The sequence below is a fragment of the Diceros bicornis genome, chromosome 12 (assembly GCF_020826845.1).
Source record: "Diceros bicornis minor isolate mBicDic1 chromosome 12, mDicBic1.mat.cur, whole genome shotgun sequence".
NCBI lineage: Eukaryota > Metazoa > Chordata > Mammalia > Perissodactyla > Rhinocerotidae > Diceros > Diceros bicornis.
Window position 1 is genome coordinate 75,235,279 of NC_080751.1, and position 23,076 is coordinate 75,258,354.

The window sequence follows — 23,076 nt, forward strand, 5'->3', positions numbered from 1 at the left end:
GCCAACCTAACGGCTTTTCCCCAGAAATGAGTCTCTTCTGCAGACTTTCCCGGGTCTGGTGTTGATCCCAGATTCCAAGCCCTCATGGGATACATTCAAGCATCTGCCCAACTCTGTGAAACCCAGCCGGCCGCCTCCTCCCCATCCATGTCCCTGCCCCCAGGTGGGCCAGCACTCAGGGCATGCTCCTCTGCTTCTCTGCAGCCTTGGAGCCCCATGGACCACAGAGCCGGGCCTCCAACTGCTCACTGCAGGAGACAGAGATGGAAAGGAACAGTGGAGACACCCTATGAGAAGGGATACAGGGTGTGTGGTGGAGGCACAGAGGATGGAGACCTGAGGGGGGACATGAAGGCCCCTCCCTGCTCCCTCTACTCTAATCCACACCAAAATGATCTTCCTAAAACACAGATCCGATTATGTTTTTTCCCTTCTCAAAAGACATTCCAAACCACCAATGGGCTAAATGTAGTTACAAGTAATGTCCTGTTATTAAGCTTCTCCTCAATAGGTCTTCTCCTGGAACCCAGGTCTTGTCTCACACTGTCCCTTCTGCATCACCTGCCCTGACCATCAGCCTGTCCACGTTCCACCTTCTCACCTGACGGTCCAGGAAGCTTTTCCTGACTCTCTCACTGGATCTCTCATTTCTCTGGTGACTGGGACCCTGTTCCCTATCGCAGTCATTTTTATATGGCCTCTTCTGCTTAACTGTCGTGCTGTTCCTCTACAAGCGTGTGTGGATGTGACCTGCGGCCAACACACCTTCCTGGTTGTGCACAACGCAGGCCAACATTCAAGTCAACTTCAGGTCTCTATAATTCTCCATCACACCTTCAGCTGTTAAGAGGCTTGCCTGAAGTTACAGGTTCCCCAAACTGATAACCTGGCCTAACGGAGGGACATTCCATTTAGACTTAAGTAAACAAAGACAAAAGCAAAGTGCCAACAAAAACTAGAAGACAGAGCTGGCATGTCCCTGTCATCCCCAAGCCATAGCTGTGACGGCTCCATTGAGAGACCTGCTGAAGGGTGGGTGGGTGGGTTCCTGTGGGTGGACACATGCTCAACACACACATGTGGCCCTTGAATCTCTGGGCAGTTCTCAATTTTCTTCTTATCTTTTAAAAAGAAAGGAAATTTGGGCTGGCCCAGTGGTGTAGTGATTAAGTTCGCACGCTCCACTTTGGCGGCCCAGAATTCACAAGTTCAGATCCCAGGCGCGGACATACACATCACTTGTCAAGCCATGCTGAGGCAGGGGTTCCAAGTATAAAGTAGAGGAAGATGGGCACAGATGTTAGCTCAGGGCTAATCTTCCTCACAAAAAAAAGAACTTTAAAAAAAAAAAGGAAATTATTAAAATTGCAATAATTGGAGAAGCATTGATAGTCTAGCAAGAAATACCAACTAACAGAATGAGCTCACCATCAAGAATCAGCAGACACTTGAGGAGCAACAACATCATGAAAGAGAAATAACAGCTGAGGACACAGAACTCACGGGGCAGCCAGGATGTGAGCCTGAAATAACAGACTGAATACCCTGACAAAGACAAGAGAGAAAACAAGAGGAAACAGCAATGAAGAAGAACCAACTAGAAATCCCATACACAAAATTATTTTTGAAATAAATTACTCTATAGATAGGCTGAGTAACAGAATGGCCAATGCTAAAAGCTAATTCATGAAACAAAAGACTAGGATGAAGATTTTTTTCGCAATGCAGCACTAAGAGATAAGGAACAGGAAAGTTTTGTTTGGTTTGAAGTCACCAAGTTGAGACTGAAGAAAAACCCCACAAATTCCAATATCTGTCTTATAAGAATTCCACAAAGGGAGACTAGCCATTTGAAGCCTTAATTGCTGTGAAGATTCAGTAGCTGTGGTTTCCTGGTCCTAAGGAAAGGCATGAAAGAACACAACGAAAGTGCCCACAGAGCACCACACCGGAAAAATGAGGGGAAATAACTTAGACACGTCAGAGTGACACTGCAGAACATCAAGAATAAAGAGAAAATTCACAAGCTACCCAAGAGGAATAAGAGCTTTTAAAGATTGCAAGCATATGAATGAGAATCAGATTGACATAAGAATTCTCACTAGCAACACGGGATATAGAATAAAATGAGACAATAACTTCAACAAAAGAGCCATAATTTAGATTGAGAGATCAGAAAGGTCCTCTCTGACGGACTAGCTTTTAACTGAGACCTGCTGAACAAGTCAGAAGTAGCCAGGCAAAGAGTAAGGAGGAATTGCTCTGAGAAAAGGGAACACCACCTGCCCAGGTGAGGTGGAGAGAGACAGGAGGTGGCTGTTGTGAGCGAGCCCCCGGGGGCTGGGAGAAGGCAGCACTCAGACCTCATGCTTCAGGACCACAGGAAGCCATTGACACACTTTACATAGGGAAATAACAAGGCCCGATCCACACGTGGGGGAGAACACTAAGTATACTATTGCAATAGTCCAGGCCACGGGCGAGCACTTATTCCTGCCTACATACAGCAGTCTGCTCCCACGGCCCATCTGCCCCACTGGACTGTAAGCTCCTTGAAGACAGGATTAACACCTTGCCCAGTTCTGGGTCTCCCAGCACACCTGGGAGAGGCCTTGACCACGCAGGTGCTCTGTCAATATTGGTAGAACATTAACACTAAGCATACCCGCTGGCTTTTCTTTTGTTGGTTAAGATAATTCCTTGAGTTTACACACGGCATTCACTTATTTCCATAACTGAACCTCGCCCCGCCGTGTGAGGTGGGGATCATGTCCACTCTGCAGACGGAGACCCAGGCCTGGAGAAGTAACAACGTGCCCAACCTCGGAGGAGCCAGCACTCCAACTCCGGTTTTGACCCCACCACCCTAGGGCATCAAAACCTTAATTACAGTCTGACTAGGATGACCAGACCATCAGTCAACCTGCACTACCTACCCTACTTCACCACCCTCTCAAAAGAGGAAGCATAGGACAGCAGCTGTCATTACAACTCCTGCAGGATCGCCACCTGCTTCCATGGGCTGCCTCTACGCTGATCAAACAACTGTCCGTAGTTAGGATCCGAGGCACAGGAGGACCCTGAGCAGCACCAAACATCACCTTGTGTCCCAAACTCTCCTTACTGAAGCAGGAAAGAGGAAGAAGACGTGACTAAGAACAATCAGACTTTGAAGAGTGGGACCCATGGGTTTTCCTTACATCTCTCAGCTAATCAAAAATCCACGTACACACGGTTCTCCCCAAGGATTCTGCTAAATGGACGTTTGACCTATCAGCACCAGGCCAATTGCGTTCCAGCCAGCATTGGGCAGCAGGCCCCCTGAACTCCTCATTGTTCCTGTGGTGGGTGTCTAGAGCCACAGTCAGAAAGCCTCCTGACCACTTGGGCTACGTAAACTCCAGCCTCCCGTTCCTCACCTTTGATGAGGATGGAGTGACCCGTGTCCTGGAAAACACCAAGTTGTCTGTTGTTATGAAAAGTTAGGAGCTCTCCCTATCATTCATCCTAATTTTGGAGAGGCAGCACCAAAGAAGACAGAGACCCTCTGTGGCAGGATTGCCTCCTGGCCCCATTCTTTCCCAACGACCTTGACCTTCTGCTTGGAGACCAGCCCCAGACGTGCTTCTTCAGAACAAAGGCGGTTTTCAAGCATTGTTCATATTTGGCAGGGTTTGAAATGTTCGTTGTCTGCTACTCCCAGGGGACATAAAGATCTATGCCCCCGCTGGTAATCACTCCCAGGCAGTATTTCTATAAACCTCTCCACTCAAAAATTACACGCATTCCGTAATGTACGCCCAGGGAGCACAACAGCCTTTCCCACGTCCTTGTATTTATCCGGTATTGATTTGGGGCAGATTTACTACATAAAGTTCTAAATGACAAGTTATTTCTCTACCAGAAGAGGCTAGCATTTCAATGTCTAGCTCATTAATGAACCGCTCTCTCCTCTCTCAAGAAAATAAAGAACATATGGCTGGTATTGACTTCTTGCTTGCCTCCCTGCAAATCACAGCAAAGTCTATGAGCAAAATGCTTCCACCTAGATTGCATTTGGGGTGATTCTCGACCCATGTCAGTTAGTGCAGAGCGAGAGGTGCTCTGATGACTTGCAGCGGCTAAGAAAGGGCCGTGGAGGTTCCTCGACTCTCGTGACACCTGCTCCCACAGATGAACAAAGAAGTCTGCGAGCAGACGTCACCCCTGCCAAGCACCTGGATGCAAACGCCACTCTTCTGTGCTGCGGGTGCTAGAGAAGGAAGAGACAGAGAGGCCGACAGCTCGTTCCGCAGAGGAGGAAACAGGCCCAGCAAGGCACGTTTACAAGAGTGAAATTCCCAAATGCATGAGTCACTCAGGTCACATTACTGGCTTTACCAATGTTGTTTGTTTTGTCTTTGTTTTTGTTTTTTATATTGAAGACAATGTTTATTACTTATTATGCAAAGCAACATCAACCTCACCACCCCACAACCATTTCTTTTTTTCTTTTCCCCCAAAGCCCCAATAGATAGTTGTATGTCATAGTTGCACATCTTTATAGTTGCTGTATGTGGGACGCGGCCTTAGCATGGCCAGAGAAGCGGTGCATCGGTGCACGCCCGGGATCCAAACCCAGGCCGCCAGTAGCGGAGCACGCGCACTTAACCACTAAGCCACGGGGCCGGCCCACCAATGTTGTTTTAAATTAATTTGATAAGACCTATAAGAATAACCAGGCCCTTTCAAAATTTCTGAGCAGCTGGCTTGCTAACATACATAAATTTTTTCCTACCTACAACCAATTTTTTCAGCCACTAAGGAAGGACTGTTATTCCCATCAAAATGAGTTGTTATGCTCTCCAAATGCAAAGATAATGTGTCATTATTAGGCCTGTAATAGCAAATAAATTTCATCTCAAGCACCAACACCAGTCAGTGGATAAAGGCTTCCTGGAGTGGTGTTCAGAAAGACTCTGAAGCCCAGTCTGGACTCATTAGAGGAAGTACCAGGATCTGAAGAGCGGAGGAGGAGGCCCCTGTGCTGTGTTCCCGCAGACCACATACCACCTCCACGTTCAGGTCTTAAAGGAAAGGGACAATGGCTTCTTCCTCCCGGGCTGAGCCTGGCCCTACTCAGATCTCAATAATGTTTGTCTAACGAATGAATGGAGACCACTGACACGCCTCTTTCATCTTAAGAGCTGAGCCAGTATTGTCTATTTTATCTCCCTGACTAATGCAATTCCTGACACATCGGATGTAATAAATCCTTTCACAGACCATTCTGGCCCATTCTGGTCAAGTGTGTGCCAGGTGAAGACCTCGTCCCCTCCCTGGTTCTGTGCGAGGCCAGCACAAGCTTAGTGGGTGGTGAGCCACCGTCAAGAAGAGGGAAGCTGGAAGGGAAGCCCATTGTCACCACGTGCCCTGAAGCTGGAGGTGAGGGGTAGAGCCCACTCCACATACCATCTGATGAAAAGCCACAACTCCCCGACGCTTACTGAAAGAATGTGGAACAACCTGAGGATGGAAAAGGTCCTCGCGTTCTGCACTGCAGGTTCCCCTTCTCTCTGCTGTCCGGGCGTTATATCCTATGAGAGTCACAGGACCTCTGCAAGGTCAGAGACCGATCTGTGAGCCCTGTTCTACAGGTAAAGACGATTCCAGAGAAGCGAGGTGGCATTCATTCACTCCCCCCACAAGGACGAGCTGAGAGGGACCAGGCGCTGAGCAGACACCTCTCAGGCTGAGCACAGAGGGTGCAGACCGAGCAGAGCCTCACGGCAGCCACCGCCCCACTGTCCCACGCTGCACACGGGCACAGGAGTGCAGAGCCAAAGGGAGGGGCTCCTCCCTTGATACCAATCTCTTCACTTTGCAGTGGACAAAAATCTGGATCCTCCTGAATTGCTATTGTCTGGAAGCCCCAGACTCGCTTTTTTGCAATAAATTTCTCTCCTCGACCCTCCTCCTGCTGCCCAGTCTAAACAGAGGAACAATAAAATTCCTCCTCCTCAGCATGCTCACATCACGAAGAAGGAACTCACATTGTCACGTGTTTCTACGTCACGACAAGACATGCAGTTCTCGCCACACACACAGAATGGTAGCTGCGTGAGGTGACGGATGCGTAATCATTTCACAATGTATCTGTAGTCAATTATCACGTTGTACACCTTAAATATAAATATATGACAACTTGTATTTGTCAGTTATATCTCAATAAAGCTGGAGATAAAAAAGAACAAGACATCTAGATTTTAAGGGCTTTAATAAATATATTAAGAAGTTTCTCTACTAGAATTGTCCCTTTGGTATTGACAGACTAGAGTGAAACTAGTCTTATAAACAACGCTGCCGTTTAAATCCAGGGATCTAGAACGCACGCTCCATCTCGCCCACAGCGCCCGAGCATGCCACACAGCCTCTGCACTCCTTGGGATCAGCCCTTGGAGAGCACGGTCCAGTCGGATTCGCTGCAGGCCCTCTCCTCTAAAGCACGTCCACCCTCTCCTGCTCGGTCAGTCTGTGTGAAGGGACAAACGAGAGTCACACCAAGTCAGCTCCCTGTGGACCGTGCTTTCTCCTGCAGCTTTAGTGGCTCGTCTCTGACTGCACGTGGTGTTCAGAGTTGAGAAATCCCTGATGAGAAGAGATGCCGTGTCCCTGGGAGCGGGCCACACCGCTGAGAGGAGAGAACCCATGGGGCCTCTGCTGAACGTGCGAACCAGAACAAGCTTGAGGTCTGGCTTCGGCAGAAACAGTCATAGATGCAGATTTTGAAAAGCATCTTCTCAGAAGTGCCCTCAAGATGTGCTTGACAACCCTGGGATATCTGAATATCGATACTGTCCTAATTTTATATTTAAACTGTGAATATGCTAAACTGTTGAAAACCGGAACGGTTGCCTCCATGAGCTTTTTTAGACACTCTCAACTCCACACTCAAAGATACCACCATTGTTAACATTTCAGTATACTTCCTTCTAGTTTTTTTCTCTATTTCTATGTATTTATATATTTTAAATGGAATCACGAAGGGACTACTTAAAGTATCGTATTAGCTTTAGGACACACTGAATCTTTCTGTAACAATAAATACACATTTAAATCAGTCTCTAAAATCTCCTCCTTTGGCGTGTTTCCCAGGTTATTGGAGATTTGCTCTAGAGTCAGAGCTGTGTGCTTAGGACGCCTAAGTGATTTCGGGAGCAGAAAACCAACAACCGTCCAGACTGAACGACTAACCTCCTTAACCTGCAAGCCTGTGCTCCGCAAATATCGCCACCATTTAATCCTCACAGAACCTTGAGGCGGTACCATTTTCCCACTTCGACGGATAGAGAGACCGAGGGAGGACAGGCGACTGTCACACCATGTGGCTTGTACATGGTAAACTCAGACCGTTGTATCTCAAAGCCTGTGTCCTTCCCCCTACCTGCATCACCTTAGAAAGAGGGGCCGCACAAGCACATGAAGTCAGAACAGGACCCACGGGACCCAGGATAGATGGGTGGTTGCAAAGGCTCCCCATTCAGCACCTCTGAAAAGCATCTAGAGAGCTTTTCACCAACGGAATAGACATGAACTATGCACTGAAGCCTGGCCGCCCCCTCGCCCGAGCCATAGACACTTCAGGCCCCCCTCCTGGATGCCAGAGTGGAAGGGAACGTTCAGGACCCTGGGGAGCCCACCCAGGTCCGCGTGGGGAAGTGACTTCCACAGAGGAAAGTCCTGCTCTCTCTCCCACAGCCACATTTTCAAACTCAAAACTGAAGCTTCCACTTACAAACCCACACCAGACTACTACAAAGTCCAAGGCCAAAATCCCTCTTCCATCAAAACTTTTGAGTGAGTGGCACAAGTTAGACGGTTTGAGTTTCTTCCAACATAATCAAAAATTTTTAGAGGGGGTCAGTACACTTATTGTAAGTAAAAACACAAAGCCAGGAGGCTTGTTTGGGTTGCAGGGTTGTGTTCTTGGTTTCCGCACAGTGGAGTGAAAGCAGCCAAAAAAGACCTTCCCCAACAGGGCCGTCCTCTGGGAGAACCTCCTGGCCATCGTCGCTGACTTTCCTGATGACCGTCCTAACGCTGGCCACCCTGATCACCCCTAGAGAGGGCCTGCAAGGACCAGAGTGCCCCTGACAACAGCGCTGATGGCCCTGTGCTCCTGGTCACCAGAGACACTGGCCTCGGCTGCCCTCGGCTGCAGCCTGCTGCCTCTGTGCCCACAAGGGCCTGATCTCCAGATGACCGGCTCTGCCTTTGGCAACAGTCATGCTTATCGTGGTCAACAGCGCCTAATTGTGAGTCCACTTTTCTCCAACATCATCACCATACGGAGAGCCTGCCACCTTCTCACAAAAGGCCCATTTGGCAGAGTCTAGGCTGGAGCAGCAGCCCAAGTGAGGAGGGGAGGGGCAGATGGAATTTGAGGATGTGGGAGGCAATGTGTGCTGAGTCCTGGGCCGCCCCTCCGCAACCCTGCCTTCCTGCTCTTAGGAGTATGCAGCCCAAGCTCACTCCACATGGTGGAGGTCCCCTGTCCCTGTCTTGAAATTCTTTATAACTTTGAACAAGGGGCCCACGTTTTCATTTTGCACTGGACCCCTGGAATTATGGGGCTGCTCCTGCTTGGAAATCACAAGGTTTGGAATCTCTTGCCTGTACTTTGTAAGACTCAATGACTTTCTCATATGAAGATGCCCCTCTGAGGGCTCAGATATTTCCCCTGTGCTGGTGTCCACCCCACCTCTTGTCTGCAGAGGAGCTGTTCCCGGCAGTAAACTATAGACAAAGCAATAAGAGAACAGGTGTTCTGGTTTCTAAAAGAAGGAATAAAGAGCTCTCAGGAACCAGCGTAGGAGCACAGTCTTCTGAGCTGTGTGACCTAATGTGGCAAACTGCTAAGTTTCCCTGAGCCTCAAATATCCTTATCTGCAAATGGACCAATGAGATGGCCTCATTCTGTGGGTCACTTGAGGTAACGTGGGCAGTGCCTGGAACAAACGTCAGTTGCCTTAGCAGGGTCCCTGCAGAAAGCTGAGCCATAAATGAACAGCTAGCTTCAGAATACAGGATTCCTCGGCCTAAGGGAGTGTACACACCATGTAGTCCAACCTTTGATTTTACAGGGTTGGGGAAACTGAGGCTCATGGAGGCAGCAGATTTGCCCCAGATCAGACCCGGAGCTAGAACTGGGACTCAGGACTCTGAACAACCCCTGTGTCAGCCACACATGGGCTCCCCGCCCGCCTGCCGGCCACTGCTGGGGAGACTCTGCCGAGAAGGCCCAACTTGGAGGTTACCTTTGAGGCCTGGAACAAGAATCTGCACGGAGCAGGCGTCGTCCGCTGTCTGCTGAGGATATCCAGACAGGAGCAGCGACAGGAAGGCCAGGCTAATCAGAGCCAGATCCCTCTTCATAATGAGCGCCTGCAGGACATTGACTCCTGAACGAAGGAAGGAATAAACAGTGACCGGAATTCTAAAAACCAGCGACAGCCATGACAGTGTGCAGGCCACGGCCGGGCTCGCGGCCACCCCCGCTGAGGGGCCAGGGTGCTCGGCAGATTGTGGGACCTCTCCCATTGATTCTCCCAGTGTCTCTCTCACTGTCTCTCTCACTCACTCGGGGCCGATTTAAACCTGCCCGGAGAAGTTTCCGTCGCCCCGCTGAGAAAATGATACCACCTCATGAGGTGTTAATCCAGGTTCCCCTCTCTACTTCATCACTAACATTAACACACACAAAGGCATGTTCACAGTTACAGGAGACTGTGATATTAGCCATAACACACGTTGGCGAGCCGGCCAGCTTCACAAGTCAGGTCTTGCCAAGTGCTCAAGTCCCTGGGGGCCATTCCCACCCAACACCCCTCCCCAGGAGGAACCATCCGCCTGCACTGTGAACTTACCATTCTCTCGCTGTTTCTGAAATCGCATCACAACGCATGTTTGTGTTCTTAAACCTTATACTGTCCGGTTTTGCTTGGTTTTGAGCTTCACAAGAGAGCGTGTCACACTGTGTATAGTCTTCTGTGACTTACCTTTTTCACTCAACATTCTGCTCCAGGATTCACCCGTGCTGCTACATGCAACTGCAGCTCATTGATTATCTAATTATATTAATTCAGAGGGCAACAGTGTGGGACGGGGTGGGAGTTGGAAGGGACAGCAGGACACAGCTGCGTCACTGTGGGGAACAGGCATGCCGACTCTCCCCTGTGGGTTGGCAGCAGCACACAGAGTCCCGCCACATGGGACTTGGATGGCTGTCTAAGGCAGACTGGATGGCACAGAGTTTGGGGACAGCTGGGCATCTGGCTGTACCAGTGCTGTGGCCAAATTGCATCTCCTTTGTCAGCCTGTTTCCTCATCTTAAAGTGGAGGTAAGACCCCCAGCGTTGTTCTGAGCAAGAGCGGTGGTGATGCAAGTGCTCACTCAATGACAGCTTTCGTGTTACTGTTATCACACGTTGCGGGGCAGGCCCATGGCCAGCAACAGCCCCCAGCCAAAAGAAAAAGCAGGAAGCCAGAGTTTCTAAACTGAGGATGCTCTGTGCTCCCTGTAAAGTGCCCGTGCTTTAGCCAAGTTGGCCATGAAATGAGCACAGGTGAAAACCGTTTGCATTCTGTGACATCCTGTAGTGAGGACATAGCTTCCCTACGTGTGGTCACAGAATGGACACTGTAAAGGCCAGGAGGTGAGGTGAACGTCTACTGGACTGGGGAAAATATAAGGCCATATGCTACCCCACAGAGATTAGCACATCTCCCACTGCACAGGTCAGGAAACCAAAGGTAAGGGAAATTAAGTAACTCGTCCAGCACCGAACAACTAGTAAGTGGTGAAGATGGGATTGAAACCTGCGTCTTCCCACTGCTGCTGACTTCTTTCTTCATTCTGCCCAACTGTCAGCTTCCCAGGCATCCAAGTAAGGGCCCGTCCTCCTCCTTAAAACATGACGGTAATTGGCTTTTATTTTATTTTGTATTATTTTATGTTTGGTGGAGAGAAAAGGAGCCAACATTTACTGCGTACCAAACACGGACCCTTATGTGTTATTTAATCCCCAAAACCCCTTGTGAAGTGTACAGTTCCTCGTGTAAAGATGACGAGACGAAGCAGTGAGAGGTTGAACACTCAGCCACACGTCACAACTGGGCTGTGAAGCTGGCGCTCTGGCGCCAACCCGCCTCTCCCCACCGCCTGCTTGCCTGTGCTCACACCAACATTAGAACTACAAGGAAAAGTAAAAGAAGGAGCAAATTCGCCCGCCATCTAGGACCCCAGGGATGAGCTCTGCCCCCTTCATTCTCCTTTGTCAGCTCGGCCCTGGGTCCACGTGCAAGTAATTTGTGCTGGAAGCAGGCGGACGCATGCACCACAGTTCGTACCTTGTCCAGAGCCCCAAGCACTCCGCCTGGAGTGTGGCAGGCAGCAAACCGAGTGAACAAAAGAATGAGTGACTGAATGAACGAACAGAGGTTCACAACTGCGCTGCAGGTAGAATTTGAGGCTCCTCTCGGGCTAGTTGTTCTTCCACAGTCCTAGAGTGTTTATCACCCTGATGTCCACATGGCATTGCCAGGGCCAGCTCCCTGGACACACGACCTGTGCAGCCCCATGGGGGAGGTCCACACACAGAGGGCCCAGCAACGGGATTATCGTGCTGCTGTCACTGTCCTGGAATTCCTAATAGTTTTGGAACAAAGGGGCACCTCAAAGTTTGCAGCCAGTAAACTGATCATTGCATTGTGTTCCTAACCATAATGAACTTAGCTGCTGCTTTAGCAGCAAATATTTTTGTTCTTTCCAGGATGCAGCTCTTAAAAGTAATGATAATGTTATCCATCAATGATATCTCAACAAAAAGTCATGATAAACACCGGATCCACCTACTTTTGTGCTCAGGCCAATGGATACTTGCTCCTTGGTATCTGCTGAAGGCAAACTGACTTGAGACTTTTTTAAATGTCTTTGGTATCGAAAGCTAACATGGGAAATTCCTCTCTAGGGTCAGGAGACAACCACGGCATTTAGCAAGACTTACTGCTCTCCCACTGCAGACATCTCAAGAGCGGCTCCCAGGAAGATCAGTTTTAAAAGGAGGAGACAGTGAGGGGAAAACCCAGAATAAGCTGAAGTTAGGACTCCTCATTCACCCTTCACTCGTTCACCGACTCCGCTGCTCATTCATGTGTCTCTGTCCGCTCTGCCCAGTCCCCTCCAGACCTGCCCTGAGGTGCCCAGCTCCGGGTCCAGCTCCCTGGGTCCTGGCAGCAGAAATCAGGGAGGGCAGGCCCTGGGTGAGATCCTCTCCCCCAGAGCTCTGGCTCTTCCCCACCCTCTTAGAAGAGGAATGTCCTCTTATAAACAGAGAAGCCACAGCTCCCCAGACCTCTCCAAGAACAACATCCTTATCTCCGGGCCAGGGCCCAGGATGCTCGGACCCCCTTCAGTGAAAGAGGTTGGCTTTTCAGAGAGGAAAGATGGTTCAATGTGGAATTCTTAGTAGAGATATGTTATAAGAATAAAACAGAAAATGAAAAAAAATGTGGCTTAATTTGCCAGGTACAATTGTACATTTTCATTAAATATCTACAGCAGGGCCCAGCATCTTCCAGATACTATAAACACCTGTGGAGAACTGCACCCCCAGAAGCAGTGGGGAGCTCGAGTCTTACTGGCAAACACACCCCACCCCTGCCCCGCTGTTTTGCTTCCTATAGTGACAGTGGGCCTCCCCAGTGGCTAGTGCTGACAGATTCCCACCCCAATGGCATCTATTTCTTTCTTTTTACCAAGACCACAAAATAAGAGGACGCCTTTTCCCTGTTATTTTTTCCTAGCTTGATGCAAATCATCTGTTTAGCATATAGATTTTTCTTAATTGTAAATAAAATCGAATAGCTGTGAAAGTTTGGGGCACTGCTCTGCCTACCACCAGACAAAGTGTTTCCCATCAAATCGGAAGTCCAGTTACGACATGCAATGGTTTGAACACTTTATCTTTTAAATTCAGAACTCCTACCTAACTTCAGCCTAGCACGGTGGCAGCTCTAAGGGCCAGGTGTCAAGGCAGGAAGGGCCACCCCGTGATACTGTGTCTCATCCAGGTTTGGAGGCTAGATGGCCCCACTCTGTGTAAGAGGACCGTATTTGCCCTTGAAAGTTGCCTTCTCAAGTCCTGCCTTTCCTGCACGTCTGGGATTCCCAGTACTGAGCCCAAAACAGAGCCACTGGTCACGGAGCACAGATTATTGCTGCCGTCCATGTGGGCCCACCCAAAGGAGGTCAACAAGCAGACCTGAACCCTGCACTGGCTGCTCAGTTGGTTGGTTCTATGGCCACTTTCTACACTGGGGCTTGGAATTAGGGAAAAAATGGCTTCACCTCTTTGAATCTATGTAAACCGGAGAGGGCCTGACTCAATCGCCTAGTAACTGATAGAACTAAATCCTGCTCCTCAACTGGCTCCAGGAAGATTCCACCATGAACTACTGACTTAACCAAACCTTGGAATTCTAGTGCCTGATTTACTTGACGGACTCAATCCTGTACCCGGATCTAGGAAGATTCCCATCTCCCCCTTCACCCCAGCTCCTACCTCTGGCTCTGTGTGGAATCTTGCCGTCCTATCTCAGCGTCTTCCCACTGGTGAACCCCCGTCCTGCTCTCCAGGGCTGCAGAGTCGCCGGGCAGAGCGTCCCCCACCTGAGGCGCACACTAGGCGGAGGGGGCGTCCTGATCGTCGGGGGCCCGCAGGGACACTGCGCCTGGGAACCTCATGGCTGCTATTTACAGAGACAGCTGCAGTCTACACACGAGGCACTAGCCGGCCTGGGCTGTCAGAGTGCCCAACAAATCAGGCCGGGCTGCTGCAGTGTTATCTGCAAACCACTTCCTGTTTGAAATACATCAGCTGTCCTGCCGAGGGTGGTGAGCGGGAGTGTGGGAACTCCGGAAACATCCATGATGTCAGGGCTGTCCCAGGAGGGGAGGTGTGTGGGACCCTCCTGGAGAAGCCCCTTCTGACTCTTCACCCCAATCACCCCAATTCCGTCTCCTTTTTATCCTGTCTCTTTTTTATATCTTTTCTGTTCTTCTCTTTCTTTTCTTTTTTTGAAAAAACAAGCATGAGTATTATTGTGGAAAGTCAGGAAAGTATCAAGAAGAGTGATAATTATCATCTGGAATCACACCAGTCAGAACTAAATGCACCTGACACGGCCTTTCATTTCTTCCGCCTGGGGTTTCACTTCAAAAGCGTTGTCTGTGTCCACTGCCTGCGGAGACCTAACCCACGGTGAGACCCCAAACTAACTCCACTCACTGAAGTTTCATTTAAAGATAATACACGGGGGCCAGCCCAGCGGCACAAGTGGTTAAGTGTGCGCACTCCGCTTCAGCGGCCCAGGGTTTGTGGGTTCAAATCCCAGGCGCGCAGGGAAGCACCACTTGTCACACCATGCTGTGGCGGCGTACCATATAAAGTAGAGCAAGATGGGCACAGATGTTAGCTCAGGGCCAATCTTCCTCCGCAAAAAAGAGGAGGATCGGCATCGCAAGTTAGCCCAGGGCTGATCTTCCTTACAAAAAAAAAAAAAAGCCTAAAGATAATACACGCCAAAATGCATCTTTGTGGTGGGCTGGGCAGATCCAGCCTCTGTGGAGCCTAACTCTGATATGATTTGAGGTGGGGGCGGAGGGGGGGCTTCTTTAAGGAAAGGAGATATACAAAATTATGATCATAAAAAGTTAGGTTCAAAAGTGACTATTTATTTAGACTGAAAAGAGAACTCATAACAAATTACAAGTGTAAAACCTGACAAATTCCACACACATCACAAAGTCCAGGAAAAAGAACAGATTGTTTATTAAAACTGCCTGACAGCATAAATAAATTTGACAACTTAGAAGAAATGGACCACTTCCTGGGAAAATACAAACCACCACAATGGACCCAACATGAAATAGAGAATTGAACAGTCCCATAACAATTAAGGGAACTGAATTTGTGATTTAAAAAATCCCAAGAAGGAAATCTCTAGGCCAGTTTCACAGAATTCTACCAAACATTTAAAGAAAAACTAATATCAATTCTAACACCCCTCTCCCAGAAAACAGGAAGGAGCACTTACCAATTCATTTTACGAAGTCAGTGTTACCCTGATACCAAAACCAGACAAAGACAGTACAAAAAAGGGAAAACTATAGACCAATAACCCTCATGAATATAGATGCAAAAATCTTTAACAAAATATTAGCAAACAGAATTCAGCAATATATAAAAAGATTTATAAACTATGACCGAGTCGTGTATTTCAGGGATGCCAGGCTGGGCCAACATTCAAAAATCAACCAATGTTGGGCCAGCGCAGTGGCACAAGCAGTTAAGTGCGCACGCTCCGCTGCAGCGGCCTGGAGTTCACCGGTTCGGATCCCGGGGCGCACACTGACACACCGCTTATCAAGCCATGCTGTGGTGGTGTCCCATATAAAGTGGAGGAAGATGGGTATGGACGTTAGCCCAGGGCCAGTGTTCCTCAGCAAAAAAGAGGAGGATTGGCAGATGTTAGCTCAGGGCAGATCTTCCTCGCAAAAAAAAAAAATCAACCAATGTAATCCACCATACAAACCAGCTAACAAAGAAAAATCAGATAATCATATCAATCGACGCAGAAAAACATGTAACAAAATTCAACCCCTTTTCATGATAAAAACTCTCAGAAAAATATGAATAGAGGGGGAGCTTTCTCAGCTTGATTTTAAAAAACCTATACTACCATCATACTTAGGGAAAAGACTGAATATCTTCCTCCTGGGATCAGGACAAGGCAGGACATCCACTCTCACCACTCTTACTCACCATCATGCTGGACCTTCTAGCCAGTGCAAAGGGCACATAGATCAGAAAGGAAAAAATGCAACAGTCCTGTCCCACATGACTCCCAGGAGTCTACAAAAAGACTCCTAGAACTCTTAAATGAGTTCAGCGAGGCCTGGAATACAAGATAAACATACAAAAATCAACTGGATTTCTATAAGCTGGCAATGAATGTGGAGACACTGAAATTAAACAGTATCATTTACAATCCCTCAAACCAATGAAATACTTCGGTGTAAATCTAACAAACATGCATGGGACCTATGTACCAGAACACAAAATGCTGATGAGAAAAATCCCAGCTCTAAATAAATCAAGAGACGTGTTCATGGACTGGAAGCTCAACATACTGAAGATGTCAATTCCTCCCAAACTGATCTACAAACTCGACACAGTTCTTATTAAAATCTCAGCAAGAATTTTTGTAGATACAGATAATTCTAAAATTTACATGAAAAGACAAAGGAACCAGAATGGCTAAAACAATTGTGAAAAAGAAGAATAAAGCAGGAGGACTGAGACCACCCAGTTTCAAAACATTTATTATACAATGAACAGGACAGAGGACTCACACAAATATACCCAATGAATTTTTTAAAAGGTTCTTAACTGTGGTAAAATACAGGTAACATGACATTTACCACCTTAATTATCTTGAAGTGTACAGTTCAGTGGTATTAAATGCATTCATAATGTTGTGTGACCATTACTATCATCCCTCTCCAGGATTCTTTCCATTTTGTAAAACTGAACCTCTGTGCCCATTAAACACTAACTCCCCATGCCCCCACCTCACCCCCTGGCAACCACCATTCGACTTCTGTCTCTATGACTTTGACTTCTCTAAGTATCTCACGTAAGTGGAACCACACAGTACTTGTCTTTTTGTGACTGGCTCATTTCACTTAGCATAAGGTCTGCGAGGTTCATCCATGTAGCAGCATGTGACAGGATTTCATTCCTTTTTAAGGCTGAATAACATTCCATTGTATGAACATGCCACATTTTGTTTATCTATTCCTCTGTTGATGGACACTTTGGTTGCTTCCACCTTTTGGCTATTAAGAATACTGCTGCTATGAACACGAGTGTATAAATATTTCAGTTCTTCTGGGCATATACCTAGAAGTGCAATTGTTGGACTGTATAGTAATTCATCCAATTTTTAATTTTTTGATATATTGCCATACTGTTTTCCATAGCAGCTGTACCATTTCACTTTCCCACCAACAGAGCACAAGGGTCCCAATTTCTCCACATGCTCACCAACACTTGTTATTTTCTGGTTTTTTTGATAGTAGCCATCCGAAGGGGTGTGAGGTGGTATCTCATTGTGGTTTTAGTTTGCATTTCCCTAATGATCAGTGATGTTGAGCATCTTTTCATGTGCTTATTGGCCTATACCCAATTGATTTTTGACAAAGGTGCAAAAGCAATTCAATGGAGTGAAGACAGCCTTTTCAATATACGTGCTGGAGCAAGTGGACATTCCGAGGGAACAAGATGAACCTTGATCCGAGGCTCACACCTTATACAAATATTAACTCAAAATAGATCATAAACTTAAATGTAAAATATAAAATTATAAAACTTCTAGGAGAAAAATCTTCAGGATCTAGGGCTAGGCAAACAGTTCTTAGATATAACACCAAAAGTACAATCCACAAAAGCCAAAACTGATAAATTGGACTTCATTAATATTAAAAACTTTTGCTGTGAAAGTCCTATTAATATGCAAAAAGAAGCTAGAAGAGAGGAGAAAATATTCACAAACCACATATCTGTCAAAGGTCTTTTATCTAGAATATACAAAGAACTTTCAAAACTCAACAGTAGAATAACAATCCAATTAGAAAATTGGCAAAAACATGAAGAGACATTTCAACCCAGAGGATATAAAGATGGCAAATAAGCACATGAAAAGATGTTCCACATCAATAGCCATTAGGGGAACACAAAATAAACTCACAATGAGATATCACCACACACCTATCAGAATGGCTAAAACTGAAAATAGTGACACCACCAACTGCTGGCGAGGATTCAGAGAAACTGGATCCCTTGTACACTGCTAGTGGGAATGTAAGACAGTATAACTTCTCTGGAAAATAGTTCAGCAGTTTCTTAAAAAACTAAACATGAAACTATCATGTGACCCAGCAATTGCACTCCTGGGCATTTATCCCAGGGAAACAAAGACTTAGGTTCACACAAATACCTGGATGCACACAAATGTTTACAGCAGCTGTATTCATAATAGCCCCAAACAGAAAACAACTCAGATGTCTTTCAGTGGGTGAATGGTCATACAAACACCATGGACACTACTCAGCAACAAAAGGAACAAGCTACTGACACAGCAACAACTGGACGAATCTCCAGAGAACTCTGAGTGAAAGGAGCCAATCCACAAAGGCTCCTGACCCTATGACTCCATCTACATGATGTTACTACAAGACGACAATCTGGTGGTCGCCAGGGGTTGAGGAGAGGTGGGCAAGGGAGTGGGTGTGGGTGTGAGACAGCCACAGAGGAAAACATTCTGTAACTTGGCACATACGCTCACTGTCCTGGTGGTGACATTGTACTGTAGTTTCACAGTCACCCCCATCAGGGAAACCAGGTACCCAGGCTCTCTCTCTAACATTTCCTACAACTGCATGTGAATCTATAATTACCTCAAAATAAGAAGCTTAATTTTCAAAAAGCTGCCTGTCAGCTCCTCATATTTCTTTTTTTTTTTTGTGAGGAAGATCAGCTCTGAGCTAACATCCAATGCCAATCCTCTTTTTTTGCTGAGGAAGATTGGCCCTGAGCTCACATCCGTGCCCATCTTCCCCCACTTTATGTCGGATGCCACTACAGCATGGCCTGACAAGCGGTGCGTCGGGGTGCGCCCAGGATCTGAACCCTGGCTGCCGGCACCGGAGCGCGCGCACTTAACTGCTAAACCACGGGGCCAGCCCCTCGTGTTTCTGTTTTATATTATTTGGCTGCATATTCTTTTATTGCCTCCTCCCATGAAAATAGTTTTCTATAGAAATAGAAGATAACTCAGTATTTTCCCTAGCATGGTTACTTGAATTCTTTATTATTGGTAGCTTTAAAAACATTTATTTCAGCTTCATAAGCCATTATTGGTACGTCATATATATTTTTAGGATGGTAGTCAAATTTGGGAGAACCTCTGTCAGATTTTCTTAACATATGATGCGTTTGATTTCTGGCATTTCAAGCTTGGTGTTTGTGCAGAAAGTAATCTGCCTCTGAATCGACCACACCACCGTCTAGTCCGTAATTGATGACCTCTTTGTACATGGAAATCACTGCAAACCACTTAACCACCTTACATCCAAAATAATACAATCCCAGCCAAACTACAGCCTTGCCCCTACTCCCTGCTCAGGAGACATTTGGCAGCGTTCTGGAGATATTCTTAGTTGTCACAATGTGGAGGGGGACAGAGGTACTGGCTTTTGTGGGGTGGGTGCAGAGATGCCGCTAAATATCCTACAACACACGGGACAGTCCACACCACAAAGAATAACCAAGCCCAAATCCCAAGAGTGCTGAGGTGGACCCCTTAGCCGGATCCCAAAGACGCCCATGGTTACTCCACCACCACTCCACAGGAGGACTGAGACAGCAGTCTACACTGACTGCGCGCCCACGTCTCTGAGGCGCCTTCCCTCGGCCTCAACTTAATGCAAACTGGGGTGACGGTTCAGCACCAGGTGTCAGCTAGGATCACTCAGTCATCTACTCATTTAGTCCTCACCACTACCCCTCAGAGCAAGGCATTATTACTCCGCTTGAGAGCTCAAGAGACGGGGCAGACAATCAGAGCACTTGCCCAAGACCACAGTTAACAGGGACATGCCAGACCGGAGCCACCCTGAGCTGTCTCACCAAAGCTGTCTTTCCAGACTGCAGGGAGCAAGCAGCCAGCTCTCAGTGAGCCTGTCCCAAGGCCACACCTCCCTCCTGTCGGCCTCTCTTCTGTCTCACAACTGACATGGGCACTTTCCTTTTGTTCCGTGTCCTGAAATGTTAATAACCTGAGAATTACTCACAGTTACAAAAATAAGTGATATTATACTAACTTGCCTCTTTCAAGTAGACTGTAAATTAGAACCATTTTTAGATTATAAATATACACCAAAAAGTCATCAGAAATCACTGGGCACTTCTCCTTTGAGGCCTTCTGTCTTCCCTTCTTCCTTCTTTTTCTCCTCCTCTTCAGCTCTTTCTTGAAAGCAGTGAAGTTATGGCCATTGGGAACAGCCTTTTCCCTCATGAACTCTGACCCTCTCAAATAGCCTGGCCACTTCCAGTGGGTGGGGACGAGAATCTGGCACACCTCCCGACTATTATTTACATTTCTCAGAGATAACTGAGAAATCTGGACACAAGAGCCAGATCAAGCCCATTTGCCTCCGGATGGAATTGTCACTGGAGGTCACACAGTCGTGTAGCCATATCTCTGGGACATTCTGTCCATAAGGACACTAACCGCGGGCACCGCTCCCTCCTCATGCCTGGAGACTTCATTTCTCCAGAGTTCCCCAGAAGTGCAGTGCACTAGGCCCCCTCCCCAACAGAGCAGGACTTATTTATCCCATCCTCCCCAAGGATGCTTCTCTTTCTCTCAGCCTGGTCACTAGGGTACACACACCCAGATGGTCTGAGAATAGGCATTGCTGCCAAAACACTCAAAATCTGGAGACACAGCAACCCGTGGTGACAAGAGCTCCAGCTCTGGCTTTAAACCCGAGTTCATCAGCAAGATGGACGATGGAACTTCATCAGAGACATGATGACATATTATAACATCTGATGACATTATGTCATCACTGGGCCCATCACAGACCACTGAGCCCCATCCCTAAAGTTTCTGATTCAGTAGGCTGGTGGAGGGACCCAAGCATTTTCATTTCCAACAAAGTTCCCAAGCGATGTTGCTGCTGCTGGTTCAGGGACCACCGCCTACCTCACAGGGTTGCCGTAAGGCCCTGAGCTAATAGAGTAAATAGTCTACCCCAGCGCCTGACACGTGGGAGATGCTCACTCATTCTAACTTCTCCACCTACTCTCCTTTGTTGCCCCTGCGTTCAGCTCGTTTGCCCCATGAGACTGTGTGTTCCTGCTCTAGCACAGAACTAGAAACTGAAAGTCAACAAATTAACCCCTGACTGAAGGGAAGAACCTGTTGGATGTGTCAATCATCCCGGTCAGCGGCCACTTAGCAGCAGTGAAGAAGTGCCTGCCAAAGGAATCCTGAGAAAAAAGTATAAAGCTGGAAGCATCACACTCCCTGAATTCAAATTATACTACCAAGTTATAATCATCAAAACACCATGGTACTGGCAGAAAAACAGACACAAAACAGATCAGTGGAACAGAATTGAAAGCCTAAAAATGAAACCACACATCTATGGAGAGCTAATTTTCAACAAAGGATCTAAGAACATAGAATGGAGAAAGGAAAGTCTCTTCAATAAATAGTGTTGGGAAAACTGGACAGCCACATGCAAAAGAATGCAAGTAGACCATTTTCTTACACCACACACAAAAACTAACTCAAAATGGATTAAAGATTTGAAGACCTGAAACCATAAACTCCTACAAGAAAATACAGGCAGTGCACTCTTTGACATCGGTCTCAGCAGCATCTTTTCAAATACCATGTCTACTCAGGCAAGGGAGACAAAAGAAAAAATAAACAAATGGGACTACAGCAGACTACGTATAAAGAAAACCATGAACAAAACGAAAAGACAACCCACCAACTGGGAGAAATATTTGCAACTCATATATCCGATAAGGGGCTATTTCCAAAATATGTAAAGAACTCACAACTCAACAACAAAAAACCAACCACCCAATCATAAAAGGGGCAGAGGATATGAACATTTTTCCAAAGATATACAGATGGCCAACAGGCACATGAAAAGATGTTCAACATCACTAATCATTAGGGAAATGCAAATCAAAACTACAATGAGGTATCCCCTTACACCTGTCACAACGGTTATAACTAACAAGACAAGAAATAACAAGTGTTGGAGAGGACGTGGAGAAAAGGAAACCCTCACACACTGCTGGCAGGAATGCAAACTGGTGCAGCCACTATGGAAAACAGTATGGAGATTTCTCAAAAAATTAAAAATAGAAATACCGTATGACCCAGCTATTCCACTTCTGGCATTTATCCGAAGAACATGAAAATACTAATTCGAAAAGATATATGCACCCTTATGTTCACTGCAGCATTATTCACAATAGCCAAGACTTGGAAGCAACCTAAAGGCCCATCAATGGATGAATGGATAAAGAAGACGTGGCGTATATATACAATGGAATATTACTCAGCGATAAAAAAGGATGAAATTGTGCCATTTGCGACAACATGGATGGAGCTTGAGGGCGTTATGCTAAGTGAAATAAGTCAGACAGAGAAAGACAAATACCATGCGATTTCACTCACATGTGGAAGATAAACACTTAGATAAGGAGAACAGATTGGTGGTTTACCAGAGGGGAAAGGGGAAGGGGGAGGGCAAAAGGAGCACATACGCATGGTGATGCATAAAAACTAGACTACTACTGGTGAACACAACGCAGTCTATACAGAAGCCAAAGTATGATGATGTACACCTGAAATTTACATAATGTTATAAACCAGTGAGACCTCAACACCAAAAAAAAAAGAAGTGCACAACCACACAATCACACCCATCCAGAGGCCCAAGGTGAGTGGCCCAGTGAAGTTTCCTCATGCAGTGGAGAGAACAGGATGAAAATGAACAGCAAGGGCAGCTGTAAAAGCTGGTAACATCACACAAGGAACTCGTGTGTGTGTGTGTGTGTGTGTGTGTGTCTACACGTGTGCGTGCCCCCATAAGGGGGCATCCTCAGTCTCCTCACAGTCCCTCCCAAGCGATCTCCCAAGATGAGCCTGTGCACCACACATGGGGTAAGCTAAATCAGAGATGGATTTTGCAAGCCACAAGGAAAACGAGCCTGCTTACAGCATACTTCAGCAGTTTAGAAGTCTATGCTGCGTGTTTTATAATTATCACTTTTGTATCTGTCTCACCTACTGGGCACTGAGGACCTTGTAGGCAGAGATTGTACTTACTTCATCTTTCCATCCCCAGGGTCTAACACTGGATCTGACGTGTCGTAAGCCTCA

General features: G+C 47.0%; 1 protein-coding gene across 2 annotated transcripts in view; it reads right to left on the reverse strand.

The window, feature by feature from the left end:
- The window catches only part of COLEC11 (collectin subfamily member 11), a 30,247-nt gene extending 20,442 nt beyond the window's left edge, over nt 1-9,805 (reverse strand). The window contains exon 1 of one of the 2 annotated variants that reach the window (XM_058551864.1): nt 9,297-9,805. In XM_058551864.1, coding sequence (XP_058407847.1) covers nt 9,297-9,579 — 283 coding nt within the window. In that variant the 5' untranslated portion in view covers nt 9,580-9,805. Of the gene's footprint in view, nt 1-601; nt 781-9,296 lie in introns of those variants that run through there. The other variant, XM_058551865.1, reaches the window with a different exon arrangement.
- Nucleotides 9,806-23,076: the final 13,271 nt, after the last annotated feature.